At 48.5% G+C, this 25,762-nt stretch overlaps 1 protein-coding gene across 1 annotated transcript; it reads right to left on the bottom strand.

Moving 5' to 3' along the window:
• Window positions 1-252: 252 nt before the first annotated feature.
• pvalb7 (parvalbumin 7) lies at window positions 253-25,356 on the bottom strand. Its single transcript, XM_080217407.1, has 5 exons — window positions 25,249-25,356; window positions 12,345-12,413; window positions 3,286-3,418; window positions 1,522-1,631; window positions 253-473 (listed from the first exon to the last, which is right to left on the bottom strand). The coding sequence occupies exons 2-5, from the start codon at window positions 12,403-12,405 to the stop codon at window positions 445-447; spliced, it is 333 nt and encodes a 110-aa protein (XP_080073533.1). The 5' UTR covers window positions 12,406-12,413; window positions 25,249-25,356; the 3' UTR covers window positions 253-444.
• Between the last annotated feature and the right edge of the window lie 406 nt (window positions 25,357-25,762).

Here is a 25,762-nt window from a genome sequence, read left to right as displayed (position 1 = left end):
GCTAGATAGCCAATATCTTTTCCCAAAGGTAGGGGAGTCTAAAACTAGGGGGCAGAGGTTTAAGGTGAGAGGGGAGAGATACAGAAGAGTCCAGAGGGCGAATGTTTTCACACTGAGGACCTGCAACAAGCTGGCAGAGGTAGGAATAGTTAAACAAGTCAAACCTGGAGTGCATTTACCTTCATCCAGCCGAGTGACTGACCAGTTAAGACAGACCGTAGACACAACAAAACACACAGCGGCCGTTCCATGTAGAACCAAATTATTCTTTTGACATTTATTTGTTTGACAGCATCTTCCAGCACAAACACGAGTATAAAATGTACAAATAAATAGAAGGAACCGTGTGGACATCAATTAATCGAGGTTTTCTGTGGGGGAGCCGTTGTGAATTCGAGTGGTGACGGGATAGGGGCATTGGAGGACCGATTTGGTTCCGATCTTTTATGCTTGGGCCACCATTTTTGCAAATTCTGAAAAGAAAGATGGAAAAAAGAGATCAGGAAATAAGTCAAAAAATTAACCTCCTAAGAGACTCAGTAACGAGAGACGGGAGGAATGGGAGTCGGCCATTTTTCCACATATTGTGCATTAACTATCTATCTTTATTTATAGGTGGGACATGGGCATCACTAGCTGGCCAGCATTTATTGCCTATCGCCAGTTACCTATGTTCAGAGGGCAGTTGAGAGTCAACCACATTGCTCTGGAGTCACATGTAGGCCAGACCGGGTAAGGACGGCAGATTTCCTTCCTTAATGAACATTAGTGACTCAGGTGGGTTTTTCCAACAATGGTTTGGGGATGGCGGGACTGATGTATGAGGAAAGATTGGCTAGGTTAGGATTGTTTTCGCTGGATGCTAAGGGACATTAGCGAGCCAGATGGGTTTTTCCGACAATGGTTTCATGGTCATCAGTAGATTCTTAATTCCAGATATTTTTTATTGAATTCAAATTCCACCATCTGCTGTGGTGGGATTCGAACCCGAGTCCCCAGAACATGAGTTTCTGGATTAATAGTCTAACAATTAAACCGCTAAGACATTGCCTCCCAATTTTGTGCCTGATATCCCAAAGGCGGCTTGGTGGCAAGGTGGTTAGAACCCTCACAGCGCCAGGGACTGGGGTTTGATGCCCGGCTTGTGGAGGCTGCACGTTCTCCCTGTGTCTGTGTGGGTTTCCTCTGGGTGCTCCAGTTTCTTCTCACACTCCAAAGATGTGTAGGTTAGGTGGATTGGCCATGCTAAATTGCCCCTTAGTGTCCAAAGATGTGTAGGTTAGGTGAATAACATCCTTTCTATAGCAGGGTGACCAGAACTGTATCCAAATGTGGCCTTAATCAATGTCATGTGATGACACCTCCAGGAATAATATTCAATCGGAGGTTGTTACCTGAGTGGGTGACTTCGTAAGAGAGGGAGGGGAAATGGTGGGTGAATGGCCGCTCAGAGCTCTTCACATGCTGGGTCAACATGTAACGCAGGTCTCGGATAGATGGGCCTCAGTTTTAAGTACTTACCGTCCGCTCCAATTTTCCCATCGTGATCCGAATCACCGGCTGCAAGCAATGCCTTGGTTTCAGTGTCAGAGAGGTCCCTTCCTTGAGCAGAGAAACCCTTTAGCACCGACCTGTGTGAAGGAAAATATTAACAACATCAGCCGAATCCTGCTGCTTTCTCTGTTTCTATACATAAAGCTCTTGGGGTTAAAGGGTTCAAGCACTGCTGCCTCGCAGCACCAGGGATCTGGCTTCAATTCTGGCCTTGGCTGACTGTCTGTGTGGAGTCTGCACGTTCTCCCCGTGTCTGCGTGGGTTTCCTCTGGGTGCTCCGGTTTCCTCCCGTGCTCCAAAGATGCTGGTTAGGTGGATTGACTGTGGTAAATTACCCCTTAGTGTCCAAAGGTGGCCATGCTAAATTGCCCCTTAGTGCCCAAAGGTATGCGGGTTAGGGAGATTGGTGGATAATGGTATGAGATTACGAGTATAGGGTTGGGGGATGGTGGGATGGGGGCTCAGGTGGGGGGGGGGTGTAGGTTGCTGATGTTGATGCTCTGTCCGAGAGACTGTGCAGACCCAATGGGCTGATTGGCCTCTTTCTGCACTGTAGGAATTCTATGGATTGTGGGTGAGCTGCTGCCTAACTTTAATATCAAAAACAGATTTTACAGCAAAATAACCAGGTATCTCAGTTTAATTGGCCCATTTCCCATCCGCCAGTTGGCTTGTTAGTGCTCCATCACAAGGCGTTATCAATGATTAGGGCTGGAACTAGACCCAGACATTCTGTAGTTCCAAGAGCAGGTCAGAGGCTGGGGACCCTGCGGCGAGTAACTCCCCTCCAGACTCCCTAAAGCCTGTCCGCCATCTACAAAGGACAAGTTATGGCTCAAACAACACTCAGGAAGCTCAGCACCATCCAGGACAAAGCAGCCCCACTCTCTCCCTAACAGCACGGCAGGTGTCCCTACACCTCATGGAGGTTCAAGAAGGCATCCCTTACACCAACGTTGACTCCCTCCACCACCCACACACAGTGGCAGCCATGTGTACCGTCTACAGGAACTCACCAAGGCTCCTTCAACAGCACCTTCCAAACCCTCAAGCTGTACTATCCAAAAAAGTACAAAGACGTCAGATCACGAGCTACACCTGGAGGCTTACATTAACAACGCAATGAAGTTACTGTGAAAATCCCCTAGTTGCCACACTCCGGTGCCTGTTCGGGTACACTGAGGGAGAATTTAGCACGGTCAATGCACCCTAACCAGCACGGCTTTCGGGATGAAACCGGAGCAGTCAGTGAGAACATGCAGAGTCCACACAGACAGTGACTCAAGGCTGGGAATCGAACCCAAGTGGCCTAATTCTGCTCCATGTCTTATGGTCTTATAGGAGAATGGGGCTGAGAAAAATATCAGCCATAGTTGAATGGCGGAGCAGACCCGATGGGCCGAGTGGCCTGATTCTGCTCGTATGTCTTATGGAACCCAGGTCCCTGGTGCCGTGAGGCAGCTGTGCTAACCATTGCGCCGCTGTGCCACCCCACGGACTTTGAAATATATTGGCCGTTCCTTCACTGTCACTGGGCAAAAATCTCAGAACTCTCTCCCTAACAGCATGGCGGGTGTACCTACACCTCATGGAGGTTCAAGAAGGCAGCTCACCACCATCATCTCAAAGGCAAGTAGGGATGGGCAGGAAAGGCCGGCCTAGCCAGCGACGCCCACGTCCCACGGATGAAGAGAAACAGAAGAACACTCAAAAAAGCATTTATTTTCTTACTTGAGCTCCTCCTCTTCAATGAAGCCACTCCGATCCTTGTCAAGAATTTCAAAGACTTCCTTCACTTGCGCGTCGGATTTGCCCTTTAGTCCGACCAGCTGGAAGAACCTCTTGTAATCGAACGTCCCAGGGTCTGAAAATTACATAACGAGGTTTAGTCATGAGGTAGACACTTCTCCTTTCAAACTTTACAATCCAGGACATGTGAATCATTGAATGTCTACAGTATTGAAGGAGGCCATTCAGCCCATCAGGTCTGCACAACAATCCCATCCAGTCCTATCCCCACAACCCCATTCATTTACCCTAGCTAGTCCTCCTGTAATTAAGGGGCAATTTTGGCATGGTCAATCCACCTAATCCACACATCTTTGAACACTAAGGGGTGGCACGGGTGGCACAATGATTAGCCCCGCTGCCTCACAGTGCCAGGGACCCAGGTTCAATTCCTTAGATCAATGTCTATGCGGAGTTTGCACGTTCTCCCCATGCCTGCATGGGTTTCCTCCGGGTGCTCAGGTTTCCTCCCACAATCCAAACATGTGCGGGTTAGGTTGATTGGCTGTGCCAAATTGTCCCTAGTATCAGGGGGATTAGAAGGGTAAATATGTAGAGTTACAGGAATAGGGCCTGGGTGGGATTGTGGTCGGTCCAGACTCGATGGGCCGAATAGCCTCCTTCTGCACTGTAGGATTCTATGATCCTATGAATCCACCTAATCTTTGGACACTAAGGAGCAATTTAGCATGGCCAACCCACCCTAACCCGCACATCTTTGGACACTAAGGGGAAATTTAGCATGGCCAATCCACCCTAACCCGCACATCTTTGGACACTAAGGGGTAATTTGGCAAGGCCAATCCACCCTAACCCCCACATCTTTGGACATTATAGTGGCTGGTGGAGAACACAAATATATCTGATCCTGTCCTCCAATTTTCCCTATTTCCCTTTGACACCAATGACCATTAGGTCATTGCCCAGGCACTTGATGTGAGGTCTCAGCTCTAAGAGAGATCGGGAGGGACTTTCGAGTCCCACCCATCACGGGAACAGCGGGCGGGACAGAAAACTTGGTGGGCTGTGTGAAGATTTGTTGACCTTGGGTGGCGATTTTCGCCCTGGGGTGAGTGCGGTTGGAAAATCGCAGCCATTGTCTCAATTCACTGTGTGGTCCTATCGCTAGACGATTAATCCAGCAACTCAGCTAATGTCCTGGGGGCCCGTGTTCGAATCCCGCCATGGGAGATGTTGGGATTTGAATTCAATCAAAAAAAAAATCTGGAATTAAAAATGATGACATAGAAATATAGAAACATAGAAGATAGGAGCAGGAAGAGGCCATTCAGCCCATTGAGCCTGCTCTGCCATTCAGTACTGTCCAACTCAATAGCCTAATCCTGCTTTCTCCCCATAACCTTTGATCCCATTTGCCCCAAGTGCTACATCCACCCACCTCTTGAATACATTCAATGTTTTGGCACCAGCTACTTCCTGTGGTAATGAATTCCACAGGCTCACCACTCTTTGGGTGAAGAAATGTCTCCTCATCTCCGTCCTGAATGGTCTACCCTGTATCCCCAGGCTGTGAGCCCTGGTTCTGGACTTCCCCACCATCAGGAATATCCTCCCTGTATCGACCCTGTCTAGTCCTGTTAGAATTTTATAAGTCTCTGTGAGATTCCCCCTCATTCACCTGAACTCCAGCAAAAACAATCCTAACCTAGTCAACTTCTCCTCAGTCCCGCCACCCCCAAAACCACTGTCAGAAAAACCCATCTGTTTCACTAATGTCCCTTTAGAGAAGGGAAATCTGCCATCCTTACCCGGTCTGGCCTACAGTCCAGAGCCACAGCAAAGTGGTTGACTCCCAACTGCCCTCTGAACTGACCGAGCGAGACACTCAGTTCAAGGGCGATTAGGGACGGGCAGTAAATGCTGGCCCAGCCAGCGACGCCCACGTCCCATGAATGAATAAAATTAATCATCTAATGCCGCCCTCCTGAATGCCTCGATTGAACTTGTCTCCACCACGCACACATTCCAGACTCCAACCACTCACGGTGAAAAAGCCTTTCCTCGCATCACATTTGCCTCTTTTGCAAATCACTAAATTTTGTGCCCTTTCATTCCTGATCCTTTTACAAAGCAGTTTCTTCCCCATCTTCTCTGTCCAGCTCCCTCGTGATTTTAAGCATCTCTATCAAATCTCCTCTTAGCCTTCTTCCCTCCAAGGGGAAACAGTCCCAACCCCTCCAATCTCTCCTCATAACAGAAGTTTCTTATCCCTGGAACCATTCTTGTAAACCTCTTCTGCACTCTCTCCAATGCGTTCATAACCTTTCTATAGTGTGGCACCCAGAACAGTGCACAATATTCCAGCCAAGGTCGAACTAGTGGCTTGTGTACAAGTTCAGCTAACCTCCTTGCTCTTGTACACTGTGCCCGTATTAATAAAGCCTAGGATACTATATGCTTTATTAACTGCTCACTCCACCTGTCCTGCTACTTTCAATGATTAATGCACATATACACTCAGCTCCTGCACCCCCTTAAGAATGTCACTCATTTTGTTTCACCTCTCCATGTTCTCCCTACCAATATGTATAACCTCACGCTTCCCCGCACTGAACTTCATCTGCCCCCCATCAGCCCATTCCACTAACTTGTCTATGTTCTTTTGAAATTCTACACTGTCCTCTTCACAGTTTATGATGCTTTCGAGTTTGGTAAGAAGTCTCACAACACCAGGTTAAAGCCCAACAGGTCTACTTGGAATCACGAGCTTTCAGAGCACTGCCCCTTCATCGTGTGAGTGATGGAGGGATGATGAGAGAACAGCGCTCTGAAAGCTCGTGATTCCAAATATACCTGTTGGACTTTGACCTGGTGTTGTGAGACTTCTTACTGTGCCCAGTCAAATGTTGGCATCTCCACTTCAAGTTTTGTGTCATTCGCAAACTTTAAAACCGTTCTCTGCAGACCAAGATTGAGATCGTTACGATATATCAGGAAAGGTGAGGATCCCAAGGCCCACCCCTGGGGAACTCCACTCCAAATCTTTAGCTAGTCCAAAAAATATCCATTGACCATTAACTGGTTAATCATTAACTGATACCCATTAACCATGGGTGGCATGGTGGCATAGTGGCTGGCATTGCTGCCTTACAGCGCCAGAGACCCAGGTTTGATTCCTGGCTTGGCACACTGCCTGTGTTGAGTTTGCACATTCTCCCCGTGTCTGCATGGGTTTCCTCTGGGTGCTCCGGTTTCCTCCCACAGTTCAAAGATATGCTGGTTAGGGTGCATTGGCCATGCTAAAATTCTCCCTCACTCCGAACAGGAGTGTAGTGACTAGGGGAATTTCACAGTAACTTCATTGCAATGTTAATGTCAGCCTACTTGTGACTAATAAATAAACTTCAAATTTTACTCTCTCTTTCCTATTATTCAGCCAATTTTGTATCCATATCACTACTGGTTCTTTTATTCCATGAGCTATACCTTCTCTCACAAGTCTGTTGTGTGACATTACATCAAATGCCTTCTGAAAGTCCACGTACAACACATCTACAACATTACCCTCCTCAAAAAACTCCTTGACTGCGACTGCAAGTCCTTCCTGAGCTGACAACTCCATCAAAACGGGATGATGGAGGGAGAGGGAACAAACCCACAGGCAACTGAGGGTACAGCAAAGAACCTGCTAACTAAAGAAGGGATGGTGGATGGAGAGAGCGCAGGAAACTCATGACTCACTAAGAGCGACTCCTTCGGCACCATTGACACCATCAATGGTCTGAGTACCTAGGGACCCACACCACCGAGAGCCAAAAACTGAGAGGCACACATCGAAGATACAGTCATTGCCCACTGGAGAGGGCACTTCGAAGACCTCCTCAACTAAGATGCAGCCAGTGCCCTTGACGGCATGCCGCAACACACTACCCGCCACGGTCTTGGTGCAACCCCAGCTCACCATGAGGTCGGAAAAGCAGCCGATAAACAACACGGCCTCCGACGCAGATGAAATCCCCGCTGAAATGTTAAGATGTGGCGGAGAGGCACTCTGGACAAGAATTGCCTGGAAGGAAGAGAACATGTCGGGAGATCTCAGAGATGCCTTGATTGTGACTATCTTCCAGAAAGGAGGACGTGTCCAACTGCGGAAATTACGGAAGGATTGCCTTGCTCTCCACCACGGGAAAGGTTATCATCAGAATCCTCCTCAACCGAACTTCCCAGTGGCTAAAGAGTTCTTCCCTAAGTCCCAGTGTGGCTTCTACCCATCGAGAGGCACAATGGACATAAGAGTCATAGAACCATACAGTGTAGAAGAGGCCCTTCAGCCCATCAAGTCCACACTGGAAACACATTATACCCACCTAATGCCATCTGCCAGCCTTGAATGTTAGGGTCCAGAACGCTACTGCCTTGCCTGTCACAGATTTGGCACAAGTGAGGCTCCAACAACGGAAATCTCCGCCAAACATGGGCAGGAAATTCCGGCCTCATCCGAGTGAGCCCATAAGATCCCACCCCATAATGTACAAAATGTTCATCAAGGTGCTTTATAAAGAGTATGAGGCAACCCACCTCCACCACCTTCCCAGGCGGCACGGTGGCACAGCAGTTAGCACTGCTACCTCACAGCGCCAGGTTCGATTCCCAGCCTCGGGTCACTGTCTGTGTGGAGTTTGCACATTCTCCCCATGTCTGCATGGGTTTCCTCCGGGTGCTCTGGTTTCCTCCCACAGTCTGGAAGATATACAGGTTAGGTGGATTGGCCATGATAAATTGACCCTAGTGTCAGGGAGATTAGCAAGGTAAATATGTGGCACTGTGGGAATAGGGTTTGAATGGGATTGTGGTGGGTACAGACTTGATGGGCTGAATAGTCTCCTTCTGTACTGTAGGATTCTATGATTTATTCAAAAAAAGCTTTTCCTCACATCAGCCGTCCTTACCCAGTCTGGCTGACATGTGACTCCAGAGCCAATGTGATTGACTCGCAATTGCCCTCCAAGGGCAACTAGGGATGGGCAATAAATGCTAACCCAGCCAGCGATGCCCATGTCCCACGAATGAATATAAAGAAGAAGACTAAGCCACAAGGATGGCAGAGGAAATGCTGCCCTCCTTGGGCAGCAAGGACACTCTGAAAGGCTCCCTAAATAAATGCAATATTCCCATCAGACGTGGGAATGGCTCACCTTGGGACACACAAGCTGGAGAAGAAGCGTCCTCGAAGGCGCCAATCACCTCCAGCGTCATCGGATGGAGAGACAGAGAGAGAAGAATCCAGACTGTCCCACATCATCAAACCAGTGGCAGAGACTGCGGCCCCAGAATTGGTCTATTCACCGCAGAACCCACCTCCCCGGAGTGGAAGGAAGTCAACCACAATACTCAAGGACTGCGAAAGAAAGAGAACCAGTCACTGGTTGCGCTGTGATGTCTCTATTTATTCCATTATTCTCCCAGCTCAGTGTGGGTTGGTTCCGAGTAGGTGAATGGTCCAGCTTCCCAGGTAACTTTGCTCTTTAGCCTTGCAGCCACAGTCTGGACTAAATTGGATTGGCCCACTCTTTTTGATTTGATTTGATTCATTATTGCCACATGCATTGGATAAAGTGAGAAGTATTGTTTCTTGCTTTATTTAAGTTCATTCGTGGGACATGGGAGCCGCCAGTATTTATTGGTCATCCCTAGTTGCCCTTGGGGGGCAGCTGAGAGTCAACCACATCGCCCTGGAGTCACATGTAGGCCAGACCGGGTAAGGATGGCAGATTTCCTTCCCCAAAGGGCTTTATTGAACCAGATGAGTTTTTCAGACAACCAACAATGGTTTCACAGTCATCAGCAAATCATTAATTCCACATTTTTTTAATTGAATTCAAATTGTACCATCTGCCATGGTGGGATTTGAACCCAGGTCCTCAGAACATTAGCTGAGTTTCTGGATTAGTAATCTGGCAATAATACCACTAAGCCATCGCCTCCATCGCGCTACGCAGACAAAACATACCATTCATCAAATACATAAGAGAGAAGGAAAGGAGAGGATGCAGAATGTGGTGTTACATTCATAGCTGGGGTGTAGAGAAGGATCAACTTAATATAAGATAGTTCCATTCAAAAGTCTGATGGCAGCAGGGAAGAAACTGTTCTTGAGTCGTATTCTCAGACTTTCTCGCAACGGAAGAAGGTGGAAGAGAGCAAATCCGGGGCGCACGGAGTGCTTGATTACATTGGCTGCTTTTCCAAGGCAGTGGGAAGTGTAGACGGAGTTGATGGATGGGAGGCTGGTTTGCGTGATGGACTGGACTTTGTTCACGACGCTCTGTAGTTCCTTGCAGTCTTGGTCAGAGCATGAACCATACCAAGCTGTGATACATCCGGAAAGGATACTTTCTATAGTGCATCTGTAAAAGTTGATGAGAGTTGTAGCAGATGTACTTAATTCCTTTAGCTTGCTGTGAAAGTAGAGGCGTTGGTGGGCTTTCTTAACTATAGCGTCAGCGTGGAGGGACCAGGACAGGTTGTTGGTGATCTGAACACCTAGAAGCTCTCGACCATTTCCACTTTGTCCCTGTTGATGTAGACAGGGATATGTTCTCCACTACGCTTCCTGAAGTCGATAGCTACCTCCTTCGTTTTGTTGACATTGAGGGAGAGATTATTGTGTCACACCAGGTCACCGGTTTCCCTATTTCATTCCTGTACTCTGTCTTACCGTTATTTGAGATCCAATCCACTATGGTGGTGTCATCGGCAAACTCGAAAATGGAGTTGGAGGGGAACTTGGCCGCACATTCAGGTGTATAAGGAGTATAGTAAGGGGCTGAGAACGTAGCCTTGTGGATCATTGGTGTAGAGGATGATGGTGGAGGAGATGTCTTTGCCTATCCTTACCGATTGTGGTCTGTGGGTTAGGAAGTCTAGGATCCAGGTCACAGAGGGAGGAGCTGAGGTTCAGGCCATGGCATTTGAGATGAGTTTTGTTGGTTTGAAGGTGGTTATTACTGTCTCCAAGTTGTCCACTCACCCTCACTCACAAGAGTTGTAACTTACTCAAAAATATTCAACGGGATTGATAAAGTAAGTGTTAACCAAATGTTCTCTCTTCTAGTACAAGAGACCATAGTTGTAGAGTTAGAAGGGGAAGGCTCGAGACAGAGATAAGGAGAAGCTACTTCTCACAGAGAGTTGTGAATCAATGGAACTCACTGCCCCAGAGTGCTGTGGATGCAGAATCAATCAATGAATTCAAGAAAGAGATAGATAAATATTGATCAAAAGTGGGATAAAGGATGTTGGGGAAAAGGCAGGGAAGCGGAGTTAGGATGTGATGAAGATCAGCTATGATCGTATAGAATGGTGGAGCGGGCTCGAAGGGTTAGATTGCCCACTCTCGCTCCTAATTCCTATGTTCCTATTAAATTCACTACCTCTCTGGCTGGTCCATCCACAATTTTCCGGTTGATAGCATTCTCTCCCTTGGGATAACAATCTATGGCCTGAGTTTGCGATCGATGCTGAACACTCCAATGTATCCAGGAAGGTGCCGTCTCCAGGCAGACACAACAACTACTGACTGCTCCAGTAGTTTAGGTGAGTGTTCTCCAATAGGATTTCAGTGTCTGCCAAACTTGTGTCCATTACCATATTAACCACATGATACAAAACACGCACCAAGGGAGGAGGGCCCAAACCTTGCAGCAATTTCCCAGGGATGAGCTTGTAGGATAATGAGGTGCGCCATGACAGCAGCTCTGTCAAAGAACAGTTTCATTAGCAGCAACTCATTGCCACACATCATCCCGTTGTGATGTATCCATAGAATCCCTACAATGCAGAAGAGGCCATTTGGTCATATTTGAACCTAATCTCCAAAAGAGTATCTTACTCAGTCCCCACCCGTCCTATATTCATAACTCCATACATTTATCCCACTAATCCCCTTAACCTGCACATCTTTAGACATTAAGGGGCGATTTAGCATGGCCAATCCACCTAACCTTCACATCTTTAGACATTAAGGGGCGATTTAGCATGGCCAATCCACCTAACCTTCACATCTTTCGGAGTGTGGGAGGAAACCAGAGCACCCGAAGGAAACCCACACAGACACAAGGAGGATGTGCAAACTCCACACAGCAGTGACCCGAGGGTGGAATCGAACCCGGGTCCCTGGCGCTGTGAGCCAGCAGTGCTAATCACTGTGCCACTGTGCTGCTCGATGGCGGTGCCCATACATTTCCCCATGGACTCTCCTGCTTGTCCGCCATAACATTGGTGGAAAAGACACTAAAACTTCAGAAAAATGACATTGAGTGACTCTCTGTCATTGCCCTGGATTTCTGTAGTTCTCACAGTGAAGTTATGGTGGAGCAGTGAATGAGAACTGTCCTACCTCCCCATGGAAACTGAACTCCAGTTTAGTAGGGAAAGAGAGAGCGAGAGAGAGTGAGATAGAGAGTGAGAGTGAAAGTGAAAGAGAGAGAGAGAGGGAAAAAGAGAGGGAGAGTGAAAGAAAGGGGAAAGAGAGAGAGAAAGTGTGAAAGAGATTCAGATTGAGAGTGAAAGAGAAAGAGAGAGTGAGAAAGAAGAGAATGAGATAGACAGTGAAAGAGAAGGAGTGAAAGAGAGTGGGAGAAAAAGAGGGAGAGTGAAAAATAGAGAGAAAGGGGAAAGAGCGAAAGAGAGAAAGTGAAAGAGAGAGAGGGGAAGAATGAAAGGAAGAAGGAATGAAAGAGAAAGGAAAAAAGAGAAAGGGAGAAAGAAAGAGAGGAAGAGAGAAAGCGAGTAATATAGAAAGAAAGTGGGAAAGAAAGTGAAAGAGAGAAAGGGAAAGAGAGGGGGAGTGAAAGAAAAAGAGAGAAAGAAAGAGAAAGGGAAAAGGAAAGAAGGGGAGAGAGAGAACGGGAGAAAGAGAGAGAATGAGGAAAAGTGAAAGAAAGAGAGAGGGAAGGTCAGAGGGAAACAAAGAGAGAGAAAAATAAATAAATAAACACACAAATAACTAAATAAATACTTACAAAGGCAATTTCACTTACCCTTGAAAGCACTGACAGCTTTGTTGATGTCATCTTCTTTGAGTACCTTTGTCATGGGCATGTTTGCAGCTGTGAGAGAGAAGACAATTCAATGCTTCTGAAAGTTTCTTCACGATCTACTCACTTCGATTCCCCTGCCCCAGTACTGGGAGGCCATTCAGTCCGTCCTGTCTGTGCTAGTCCAGGGACTGGTTTTGCCCAATGGAACTGTCCACTGTGATCCCATTTCCCTGTCCTATCCTCACATCTTTCTCAATAATAAAATGTTATCCAAGTCCCCTTTAAATGGTTCAAGGGACAGACATTCTGTGGCGAAATTGGTTAATCCCAAAAAGTGGGAGCAGAGTGATCAGCACTGCTGCGTCACAGCGCCAGGGACCTGGGTTTGATTCCCAGCTTGGGTCACTGTCTATGCGGAATCTGCACATTCTCCCCGTGTCTCTGTGGGTTTCCTCTGGGTGCTCCAGTTTCTTCCCACAGTCTGCAAGGCATGCCGGTTAGGTGCTAAATTCTCCCGTAGTGTACCCCAACAGATGTGGCGACTAGGGGATTTTCACAGTAACTTCATTGCAGAGTTAATGTAAGCCTATTTGTGACACTAATAAATAAACAAACTTTAAACTTAAAAACAAGCACAAGGTTTTTGCAAAACTTCTCAGTTAACTTACTGCAGGCACCACACCCTAATGCAACCAGTATTAACCTCCTCTGGGTGAATAAGTCCTCAGAGATCAAAGTAAAAAGTTTATTTATGAGTCACAAGTAAGGCTTACAATAATACTGCAGTGAAATTACTGTGAAATTCCTCTAGTCACTAGCCCCTGTTCAGGTCAATGCATCTAACCAGCACGTCTTTCGGAACGTGGGAGAATACCAAAGCACCCAGAGGAAACCCACGGGGACACGGGGAGAATGTACAAACCCTGCTCTGACAGTGACCCAAACCCGGAATCGAACCCAGGACCCTGGTGCTGTGAAGCAGCAGTGTTAACCACAGTGCTACTGTGCCACCCCATTGATAGAAAAAAGTCAATGACCTCACCCAAGCAGCCAATGTCAGTGAACACATCTTCAAGCTCCATATTCTTGCACCAAAGAAACTTTTTCCCAGGGTGGAAGAGTCAATTACTAGGGGGCCTCGGTTTAAGATGCGAGGGGCAAGGTTTAAAGGAGATGTACAAAGTAGGTTTTTTTACACAAAGGGTGGAACTTGCTGCCGGGGAAGGTATGATAGTGATTTTTAAGGGGCGTCTGGACAAACACATGAATAGGGTGGCACGGTGAGACAATGGTTAGTACGGCTGCCTCACAGTGCCTGGGACCCAGGTTCGATTCCAGTCTTGGGTCACCGTCTGTGTGGAGTTTGCACATTCTCCCCGTGTCTGTGTGGGTTTCCTCTGGGTGCTCCGGTTTCCTCCCACAGTCCAAAGATGTGTGGGTTAGGTGGATTAACCGTGCTACATTGCCCCTTAGGGTCGGAGGGCTAGCTAGTGTAAATGCATGGAGTTATGAGGATAGGGTCTGGGTGGGTTGGTGCAGACTCAGTGGGCTGAATGGCCTCCTTCTGCACTGTAGGATTCTGTGAGTAGGGTTGGGAGTAGCAAAATACGGTCCCCAGAAGAGTAGGTGGTTTTGGTTCAGTCGGGCAGCATGGTTGGTGCAGGCTTGAAGGGTCTTTGGACTATGGGAAGAAATCCACGCAGGCATGGGGAGAATGTGCAGACTCCGCACAGACAGTAATCCAAACCGAGAATCGAACCTGTGACCCTGGCGCTATGAGGCAGCAGTGCTAGCCACTGTGCCACCCCTGTTGTAGATGGCTACAAGTCCCATGGCAGAGATAAGCACTGGGACTTCTGTTACTTGAAGATTTGGTCAGTGACAAGGCTGAAGATGATGGTATCAATATCAGGACATGCTCCCTTCCAATTTCTTCCATCCAGAAGCTCTGAGATGGCACGGTGGAGCAGTGGTTAGCAGTGCTGCCTCACAGCGTCACGGACCCGGGTTCAATCCCAGCCTCGGTTCACTGTCTGTGTGGAATCTGTACTTTCTCCTCGTGTCTGCGTGGGTTTCCTCCGGGTGCTCCGGTTTCCTCCCACGTTCCAAAGATATGCAGGTTAGGTTGATTGGCCAGGCTAAATTTCCCCTTACTGTCAGGGAGACAAGCAGGGTCAATCCTTGTGGTTAAGGGGATAGAGCTTTGGTGGGATTGTTATTGGTGCAGGCTTGATGGGCTGAATGTCCTCCCTCTGCATTGTAGGCATTCTATGATTTTAGGTCACGTACCAACCGACTCAAGAACAGGTTCTTCCCTGCTGCCATCAGACTTTTGAACGAACCTACCTTGTGTGAAGTTAACTTTCTCTACACCCTGGCTATGACACTACATTCTGCACTGTCTTGTTTCCTTCTCCCTGGTGTACTCTATGAATGGTATGCTTTGTTTGTACAGCGTGTAAGAAACAATACTTTTCACTGTATCCCAATACATGTAACTAAACTAAACCAAATCGAACCAGTCCCACAGCAAAGTGGGTTGACTTATAAATGCCCTCTGAGATGGTCTAGCAAGGCATTGAGTTGATGGGTTCATTAGAGAGGGGCAGTGAGTGTTAGCCTAGCCAACGATGCCCATATCCTATGAATCGAATCGAATCAAATCAAATCAAACCCTCTGCCACATCGGAAATCATGCTAAAAAGTTAAAAGTGACGGGTGGGAGGTTTGGTGCAGATTTCAGGAAAAGTTTTTTACCCTGAGGGTGGTGAGGGTCTGGAATGTGCTGCCTGGAAGGGTGCTGGAGGTGGGATGCCTCACATCCTTTAAGAACTGTCTGGATGGGTACTTGGCACATTCAAGGCTTTGAGCCAAGTGCTGGCAAGTGGGGTTAGGTGGGCAGTTCAGGGCCGTTCATGTGTTGATGCAGACTCGATGGGCCGAAGGGCTTCTTCTGCACTGTATGATTCATGTAATATGTGCCTACTCTACCCGCTTGTCTCTCGTCAGAGTGAACGTGGAACCTTCACCGTCTCACAAGAGCAGGCTTGAAGGAACTAGGAGGAAACTCAAATGCCCTGGGCTTACATTTTCAGGATAGCAGGTGCTTGGCATCCATCATCCAGAGAGCTGGCGCAAAAGGCACTCCTGCCAACTCCCACAAGCCCTTCCAACTTTACTCTCAAATGATGTTTGCTTGGCAGCAGAACAGACTCTCCTCTGTCCGCACTGGGACGGACGTCCTGCCTTGGTGAGCTGTTGGCCAATTAGATTGGCCCGACAGGTGGCTAGCTCATCCAAGATGTGGAGATGCCAGCGTTGGACTGGGGTAAACACAGTAAAAAGTCTAACCCGTTTATAAACCCACAAGCTTTCGGAAACGCTGTTCCCTCGTCAGGTGTGTGGAAGGTTCCTGGGTTTACTCCAGTCCCAACGCCGGCATCTCCACATCCTGGATCAGCTGGCCAGCTGTCGGGCCAATCTCATCGGCCAACTGCTCAATAGACTGGTTGGACTTTAACCTGGCGTCGTGAGACTTTTTAACTAGCTCATCCAGGCACAGCGCTGCAGTGGCCGGAAGAGGTACCGCAGCTCTGTGACTGGGACTAAGTCCTGGGAACAGCAGTGCAGGTAAGTAGGCAGGGGTCCCGGGGTGAGGGGAAGGTAGTGGAGTGCCGTATAGAGAGGTTGCGACCATGCTGTCAAGGGAGGGGAGGGCGGGGGGTTGGGGGAAGTATCCTGGAGGGGTGGGGAGGGGGGGGGTGGTGTGCTGGAGTTGGGGAAGGCCAGAGGGGAGGATGTCCCAGTCTGAAGGGGCCTTCCATTTGAGGCTCCCTCCTCCCCCACGACCCACCCGAGACCGAGTGTTTCCTGTTTCCCACCCTCAATCAACGTGCGCCCACCAGGTCCTTAGATGGTTATTAGATAGCCAGCAATGCCCACATCCCATGGATGAATGTAAAAAAATTTCAGGACCCGATATTCCACCAGGATCTTCCAGTCCTGCTGGAAATCAATGGAATTCTGGCTGGTCCATGGCGGGGCTGGGGAATCCTGGCCTCGCTTATATGCAGCCGTATTCAGATCCAAATAATTTATCTAAAATTGGAAGCTCCCATCAAAGATCCATGGAGCACGGTGACCTCACTCTTCCTACAAACATCCGGTTGCTCCTGACTCTGTTATTTCTGCCACCCCTTCAATCAGTGAGACACCGCTCTTTCTAATCTTACGATGATTGACATTCAACCCAACACCAGTAGAATCATTGAATCCCTCCAGCGCAGAAGAGGCCATTCGGCCCATTGTGTCTGCACTGATTCTCTGATAGAGCATCTTACCCAAGCCCTCTACCCCATCTATCCCTATAACCCCACACATTTCCCATTGCTAATCCACCTAAACTGCATATCTTTGGACACCAAGGGGCAATTTAGCATGGCCAATCCACCTAACCTGCACATCTTTGAACACTAAGGGGCAATTTAGCATGGCCAATCCACCTAACCTGCACATCTTTGGACACTAAGGGGCAATTTAGCATGGCCAATCCACCTAACCTGCACATCTTTGGACACTAAGGGGCAATTTAGCATGGCCAATCCACCTAACCTGCACATCTTTGGACACTAAGGGGCAATTTAGCATGGCCAATCCACCTAACCTGCACATCTTTGGACACTAAGGGGCAATTTAGCATGGCCAATCCACCTAACCTGCACATCTTTGGACACTAAGGGGCAATTTAGCGTGGCCAATCCATCTAACCTGTACATCTTTGGACAATAAGGGGCAATTTAGCATGGCCAATCCCCCTAACCTGCACATCTTTGAACACTAAGGGGCAATTTAGCATGGCCAATCCACCTAACCTGCACATCTTTGAACACTAAGGGGCAATTTAGCATGGCCAATCCACCTAACCTGCACATCTTTGAACACTATGGGGAAATTTAGCGTGGCCAATCCACCTAACCTACACATCTTTGGACACTAAGGGGCAATTTAGCATGGCCAATCCACCTAACCTGCACATCTTTGGACACTAAGGGGCAATTTAGCGTGGCCAATCCATCTAACCTGTACATCTTTGGACAATAAGGGGCAATTTAGCATGGCCAATCCCCCTAACCTGCACATCTTTGAACACTAAGGGGCAATTTAGCATGGCCAATCCACCTAACCTGCACATCTTTGAACACTAAGGGGCAATTTAGCATGGCCAATCCACCTAACCTGCACATCTTTGAACACTATGGGGAAATTTAGCATGGCCAATCCACCTAACCTGCACATCTTTGAACACTATGGGGAAATTTAGCGTGGCCAATCCACCTAAACCACATATCTTTGGAGTGTGGGAGGAAACTGGAACAGCCGGAGGAAACCCACACAGACATGGAGGAGAACGTGCAGACACCACACAGTCACCCGAGGCCGGAATTGAACCCAGATCCCTGGTGCTGTGAAGCAGCAGAGCTCACCACTGTGGCGCCGCGCCGCACTACACAAAAGCAAAATCAGGTGACTGGGGTCATCGTTGGGATCTTACTGTGCACTAACAGATTGCTGCATTTGTGTCCCTCAGTGTATTTTACAAAGACCTTCAATTGCGGTGAAACACTTTTGGGTGTCTAAGGTATTAGACGAATTCAAGATTTTTCTTCTGGCCTTTTGGTGGAGGATCTTATCGTGGCCAGAATATCACTTGCAATGGTTCCTCTTCCTCCTCTGCACGGTTAACATTGGTGTTCTCCCTCCCCTCCCTCCTCGTGTTTGATCCTCAGTTCCCTCCTATTTCTCCTCAGTGGTCTACCTTCGAGTTGTGTTCTTGCGAAAGGTCATTTGCATTTTGCGAAATGTCCTGCTGAGTCCAGGCCGAAAAGCTTCGACAAAACAGAAAAAGTCTCTCTTTTCTTCCACTTGAGCTCTGGACCACCGGACGGACGGTACCGCTGCATGAACATAAATCCGGGGAGATTGGAGTTGTAGGTTCCTGCATGGTCTGGTTAACTGGGAATCCTGGTCTCACACCCCAATCTCTGCAGGCCTTTGCTTCGATGATGAGGAGTCATGGCTCTCGGATTGGTCAATATTGGTTGTACAGGGTGGCAGACAAGGGGGCAGCGTTGGATAATGGGGCCTTTTAATGTTACCAGCCAGTGATGGCCAGGTCCCTGCGAATCTTCTTGTAAGAGGAGGTTGGTATTGGGTCTTAATTTGGTGTGGCAGGACAGACTAACAATTTTTCATATAAATCCCAGAAAATCATCACTGTAGAAACCTTACAGTGCAGCAGGAGGTCATTCGGTCCATTGAGTCTGCACTAACTCTTCAAAAGTGTCTCATAGACAGGCCCTCCCACACCGCTCTATCCCCTTACCTCATGCATTTAGCATGGCCAATCCATCTAACCTACACATATTAGGACACTATGGGGCAACTTAGCAAGGCCAATCCACCTAACTTGCACATCTTTGGACACCAAGGGGAAACTTAGCATGGCTAATCTACCTAACCTACACATATTAGGACACTATAGGGCAATTTAGCATGGCTAATCCACCTAACCTGCACAGCTTTGGACACTAACGGGCAATTTAGCATGGCTAGTCTACCTAACCTACACATATTAGGACACTATAGGGCAATTTAGCATGGCTAATCCACCTAACCTGCACATTTTTGGACAATAAGAGGCAATATAGCGTGGCCAATTCACCTAACCTACACATATTAGGACACTAAGGGGCAATTTAGCATGGCCAATCCACCTAACCTGTACATCTTTGGGCTGTGGGAGGAAACGGGATCACCCGGAGGAAACCCACACAGACACGGGGAGAATGTGCAAACTCCACATAGACAGTGACCCAAGCCGGGAATCGAACCTGTGTCCCTGGCGCTATGAGGCAGCGGTGGTAACCACTGTGCCACCGTGTGTTTGTATCCTTTGGGGCAGAGGTTCCTCTATCAAGATGCTCTGTCCAAAGGTGATCTCCCCATCTAATTACAATCCTCCTTTCTACTTGTTTCCCATTCGAAGTGGGATCTGGCCGTTAATGCCTTTTAGTTTGGAAAACGCCCACAGTTTAAGGCAGGCAGCTGAGTGGGACGCGCGCCAGCAAAATATTCCGCTCACTGACACCCCCAATATTCCTGCCCTGTGACAGTTCTCTCCCTTTTACCTCTGGTTAGCCACCCAGTGTCCGAAGCCCTGAGGCTCAGCCAGAGCTCCAGGGTGCCTCACATTCTGAGTCGGGCCGACGTAGGTTCAAGACTTGCCAGGGCAAAAAAAAATCTCAGCTGACATTTCAGCATTGGTCTGGCAGTCTTTCAGCTGAGGATCAGGGAAGCTCTCCCCAGTGCCGTGGCCAATATTTATCCCGCAGCCAACAACACAAAAGCACATTACTCCATACTACTATCACATCGCTATTTGTGGGAACTTAATTTGTGCAAATTGCCTGTGGTTTTTTATTAGACAGTGCAATCGTGACCACGTGTCAACAGCATGTAATGAGTTAGAAAGTGGTTTGGGACACTCAGAGGTTGGTTGCTAAGGGGTGTAAACAAGAAGCAACTTTCTTCTTTATATTTGTTTTCAAGGAGCATAAAGGGAAATAATTCTACACATTTCTAATCAAAAGTAATCTCTTATGATGGCTTAATATAAGCGAGGCGCAGTGGTTAGCACAGCTGCCTCACAGTGCCAGGGACCCGGGTTCAATTCCAGCCTCTGGTCCCTGTTTGTATGGAGTTTGTACGTTCTACCCATGTCGGTGTGGGTTTCATAGGATCCCTACAGTGCAGAAAGAGGCCATTCGGCCCGTCGAGTCTGCACCGACCACAATCCCACCCAGGCCCTACCCTCCATATTTACCCACTAATCTACACATCTCGGGACACTAAGCGGCAATTTTAGCACGGCCAATCAGCCTGACACATCTTTGGACTGTGGGAGGAAACTGGAGCACCTGGAGGAAACCCACACAAGAGGAGAATGTGCAAACTCCACACAGACAGTGACCCAAGCTGGGAATCGAACCCAGATCCTTGGAGCTGTGAAACAGCAGTGCTAACCATTGTGCCACCGTGTCACCCTGTGGGTTTCCTCCCACGGTCCAAAGATGTGCCGGTTAGGTGGATTAGCCATGCTAAATTGCATCTTAGTATCCAAAGATGTGTGGGTTAGGTGGATTGGCCATGCTAAATTGCCCCTTAGTGTCAGGGGGACTAGCAGGATAATTAAGTGGTGTTACGGGGATAGAGCCTGGATGGGATTGTTGTTGGTGCAGACTCGATGGGCTGAATGGCTTCCTCCTGCACTGTAGGAATTTGACGATTCTATGAATTACACCCTCGTGCAGCCCAAAAGGTGGGCCATCCATCCCTTCATGAATCTGCTAGCTCTCTGCAAGAAGTAACCAATTACTCCCGCTTCTCCATGACGTCCCCGTGGCAGTTTACCGCTGGGATCAGCTTCTGCTTAGATTTGTTGCCTTCCTTCAGTCTCCAGCGTAGAGGAAAGCCCTCGATTCCAGCTGGGGAACAGTGAGTGGGCTCAGGTTCCCATGACAAATCCTGTCCCACATGCCACTATCGCAGGCTTAGATCGGGGCAGGATCTGGTTACGGGTTACATCACTATCACAGGTGGGAGGTAATGGGGAGTTACACTGGTGGAATGCTGCCAGTGACTGGAGGAATTTATAAGTGTGGCGTGGAGCCAGATGTGAATCTGCTGTTGGCTGTCACGCTAAGTATTAAAGACCCAAGTGAGAGCGAGCTGATGGGATCAGCAAGACGTCAGCAAGACTGTCTCCGGATTAATCTCTGCAAGTGCAGCAAAATTAAGATGGGGCAACAAATCAGATGACAGGCACCATGCTTAGTGAGCTTAAGCACAGCCGTGACCCCTTGGAAACTTAACACAAAATAAAACGACAACAGATCGGTTAAAGCCCTTCACGCTTTCTGCCTACTGGCTGTTTTCTTATCCTTTAATGGAACCACGATGCTGTTCCACTGGGTCAACATCCTGGACCTCTCTGCCGATCGACTAGTTACCATCAACCAGAAACTCAACTGGACCCAGCCATTGACCATCGCTGAATCCCCCCCACTATCAACATCCTGGGGGTTACCATCAACCAGAAACTCAACTGGACTCAATCATTGACCGTTGCTGAATCCCACCCACTATCAACATCCTGGGGGTTACCATCAACCAGAAACTCAACTGGACTCAATCATTGACCATCGCTGAATGCCCCCCCCACTATCAACATCCTAGGGGTTACCATCAACCAGAAACTCAACTGGACTCAATCATTGACCATCGCTGAATCCCCCCCCCCCCCCACTATCAACATCCTGGGGGTTACCATCAACCAGAAACTCAACTGGACTCAATCATTGACCATCGCTGAATCCCCCCCCCACTATCAACATCCTGGGGGTTACCATCAACCAGAAACTCAACTGGACTCAATCATTGACCATCGCTGAATCCCCCCCCCCCCACTATCAACATCCTGGGGGTTACCATCAACCAGAAACTCAACTGGACTCAATCATTGACCATCGCTGAATCCCCCCCACTATCAACATCCTAGGGGTTACCATCAACCAGAAACTCAACTGGACTCAATCATTGACCATCGCTGAATCCCCCCCCCCCCACTATCAACATCCTGGGGGTTACCATCAACCAGAAACTCAACTGGACTCAATCATTGACCATCGCTGAATCCCCCCCACTATCAACATCCTAGGGGTTACCATCAACCAGAAACTCAACTGGACCCAGCCACATAAATACTGTGGCCACCAGAGCAGGTCAGAGGCTCGGAATTGTCACCTCCTGACTCTCCCCACCCACCCCAACCCCCCACCCCATCCCCACACCCCAACACCCATACCCCCACGTGGGACGGCACAGTGGTTAACACTATTGCCCCACGGTGCCAGGGATCCCGGGTTCGATTCCCAGCTTGGGTCACAGTCTGTGCGGAGACTGCACATTCTCCCCATGTCTGTGTGGGTTTCCTCCGGGTGCTCCGGTTTCCTCCCGTAGTCTAAAAATGTGCGGGTTAGGTGCATTGGCCATGCTGAAATTGCCCATTTAGTGTCACGGGGACAAGCGAGGGTAAATGCATGGGGTTATGGGGTCTGGGTGGGATTGTGGTCAGTGCAGATTCGATGGGCCGAACAGGTGCCAGAGTGTGGCGATTAGGGGATTTTCACAGTAACTTCATTGCAATGTTAATGTAAGCCTATTTGTGACACTAATCAATAAAATTACATTTAAACTGATGGCCAAGGGCGGTGAGTTCACAATGCGGCCTAACAGGGATTATAAATTTGTAAATCCTTCCAATGTATGGCCATTTGACAGAAAGAACTCTGGGCCTTTATCATTGCTAACCATCGCTCCAGACTACAACATGGATGGAAAGTGTATGTTGCCGTAGCAACCTGAATTCCTTGAGCTGGATGGGCAGTGGGCTGGGGTGGGGGGTGGGGGGTGGGGGGATTGCAGTTGGGTGGACGGAGGGTAGGGACCTGATGGGTGCCAGTGGAACGGAGTTCGACCCCCATTCCGGTAGGGGTGGATTTGGGATCTGTCTCCTCGCACCATCAATGGTGGAGTTGGTGCCCTTGTTGGGTTGGGAATCGGAAATGAAAAAGGAGATCTGACATGACCCATGTTTCTGTTTGACCGAGATTAATGGAGATCCGATAAGACAATGGCCGCTTAACTCAAATGTGGCCTGTTTTTTCATAGAAACCCTACAATGCAGAAAGAGGCCATACGGCCCATCAAGTCTGCACTGACAACAATCCCACCCAGGTCCCTTCCCCATAACTCCACAAATTTACCGGACTAATCCACTTAACCTGCACATCTTTGGACACTAGGGGCAATTTAGCATGGCCAATCCACCTAATCTACACCCCTTTGGACACTAAGGGACAATTTAGCATGGCCAATCCGCCTAATCTATACCCCTTTGGACACTAGGGGCAATTTAGCATGGCCAATCCACCTAACCTACACAACTTTGGACACTAGGGGCAATTTAGCATGGCCAATCCACCTAACCTGCACATCTTTGGACACTAAGGGACAATTTAGCATGGCCAATCCACCTAATCTACACCCCTTTGGACACTAGGGGCAATGTAGCATGGCCAACCCCCTAACCTGCACATCTTTGGACACTAAGGGACAATTTAGTATGGCCAATCCCCCTAACCTGCACATCTTTGGACACTAAGGGACAATTTAGCATGGCCCATCCACCTAACTTGCACATCTTTGGACACTAAGGGACAACTTAGCATAACCAATCCACTCAACTCGCACATCTTTGGACTGTGAGAGGAAACCGGGGCACCCAGAGGAAACCCACGCAGACACGGGGAGAATGTGCTGACTTCGCACAGACAGTGACTCAAGTCGGGAATCAAGCCTGGGGACCCTCGCGCTGTGAGGCAGCAGTGCTAACCACTGTGCTGCCCCAAGAGTTTGAGAGTTTTACACTCTCATACGCAGTGGAAAAAAATAAAATTGCTCTCTCCCACTCCACCATTTACAAAACAGAAATAACCCCCAACATTAGAATCAAAATTACGTCTTTCAACTGTGCAGACACCCTGATAGAAAATTGTCCAGTTTTGAATCTGATTCTTCAACCTGGATGTAAAGGAACAATTGGTTCCAACTTTTGGTTTGAAATGATGGATTTACAAGCATTATTCCCCAAACGGGTGAAATTCGATCATTAAATTGCAAACTGAACTAAAACTCCAGTGAGCTGATTTAAAAAGTTTCCATCAGTTTATTTCATTTCTGAGGAAGTATCTTTTATTTAAAAGAAAGAACAGACTTCCTCAGCTATGGCTAAGTCAGCCAATGTTGGAACCTATTTTACTTCCCCTTTTAAATTTGCAGATGTTTCCTTGGGCTGGCACGGTGGCACAGTGGTTAACACTGCTTGCCTCACAGCAAAAAGTCTGACAACACCAGGTTTTAGTCCAACCTATTTATTTGATAATATACTCACAAGCTTTCGAGGGGACTGCCTCTTCGTCAGGTGAATGGAGAGTTCTGGCCTCAGACAGAGCATATAAAGCACAGACAGTAATCTCTAAACTGTCTGTGCTTTATATGCTCTGTCTGAGGCCAGAACTCTCCTTTCACCTGACGAAGAGGCAGTCCCCTCGAAAGCTTGTGAGTATATTATCAAATAAATAGGTTGGACTAAAACCTGGTGTCGTCAGACTTTTTACTGTGTTTACGCCAGTCCAACGCCGGCATTCCCACATCATGCCTCACAGCGCCAGGGACCCGGGTTTGATTCCCGGCTTGGGTCACTGTCTGTGTGGAGTCTGCATGTTGTCCCCGTGTCTGCATGGGTTTCCTCCCACAGTCCCAAAGACGTGTTGGTTAGGGCGCATTGGCCGGGCTAAATTCTCCCTCAGCGTACCCGAATGGGAGTGTGGCGACTTTCGCAGTAACTTCATTGCCGTGTTAACGTAAGCCTTACTTGTGACACTAATAAACAATGTAAATCTCTTGGCATTTATCTCTCTCCTCTTCCTGATTCTATCATTTCCTTTCCTCTCTCTCTCTCTCTCTTGCCTCCTCTCTCCTTCTTGCATCATCTCTTTCATCATTCCGTCCTTTACGGATGAAAAAAAAACCTTCTCATCCTTTTCGAGAGCGCTTCCGTTTCTCCCCTTCCTCCCTTCCCCTGCCCCTCACGTCGCGACTGTTGCCGCCAGGGAATTAAAAAGGAAAGAACTATTCCGCTCCAATTTTTGCCCGCTCTCCGATGTCCCGCTCCCTCACCCCCCCCCCCTCCCCACTGTTGTAAAACTCCGGCCGAGGGACTTACCTTGAGTGGCGCGGTACCCGCGTTGGTGGAAGGGCTGTAAGTAATGAGGAGGTAGCTGAGGCACATGCAGTGGGTACCGGGGGCTGAAGGCACAGCCGATCTTTTATGTACTCCTCTCCTGCTCTATTTTAGGAAGATATCCCTTTCTCGCTCCTGAAGGATCGGGTAGTCAGACGCGAGACGGTATCACATTCACTTTGCCTAATCAAACTTGCACTATTAATACCACGCGCTGGATGTCTGAAAACTTTTGAGGTGTAACTAGGCACTGTGCAGGCTGGGTAGTGGTCTTCCCTGACTTGACAACTAGCCCCCCCACCCCTCCCCACCACCCTCCCCACCCCCCCCGGCTCCTCGGAGATGGGCGAGCGTTAATGGCCACCCATCCCTCTCTCTCTCTCTCTCTCTCTCCCCCACCCCCCTCCCCTCCTCCCTCTCTCTCTCCCTCTCTCTGTCACCCACACTCTGGCCGCCCGGATGACGTCCCTGTGATGGGTGTCTGGCCCACATCCAC

This window comes from Carcharhinus amblyrhynchos, chromosome 35 (genome assembly GCF_965287045.1).
Source record: "Carcharhinus amblyrhynchos chromosome 35, sCarAmb.v2.hapA, whole genome shotgun sequence".
Classification (NCBI taxonomy): domain Eukaryota; kingdom Metazoa; phylum Chordata; class Chondrichthyes; order Carcharhiniformes; family Carcharhinidae; genus Carcharhinus; species Carcharhinus amblyrhynchos.
Note: the sequence above shows the minus strand (reverse complement) of the source record. Positions and strands in the feature narration are given on the sequence as shown.

Excerpts from the sequence above, each read along its gene's own strand:
- pvalb7 (XM_080217407.1), bottom strand. The coding sequence starts at position 12,405 with ATGCCCATGACAAAGGTACTCAAAGAAGATGACATCAACAAAGCTGTC. Across the intron at positions 3,419-12,344 it reads AGCTGTCAGTGCTTTCAAGG|ACCCTGGGACGTTCGATTAC; the intron begins GTAAGTGAAATT and ends TGTAATTTTCAG. Across the intron at positions 474-1,521 it reads TGGGAAAATTGGAGCGGACG|AATTTGCAAAAATGGTGGCC; the intron begins GTAAGTACTTAA and ends CTTTCTTTTCAG.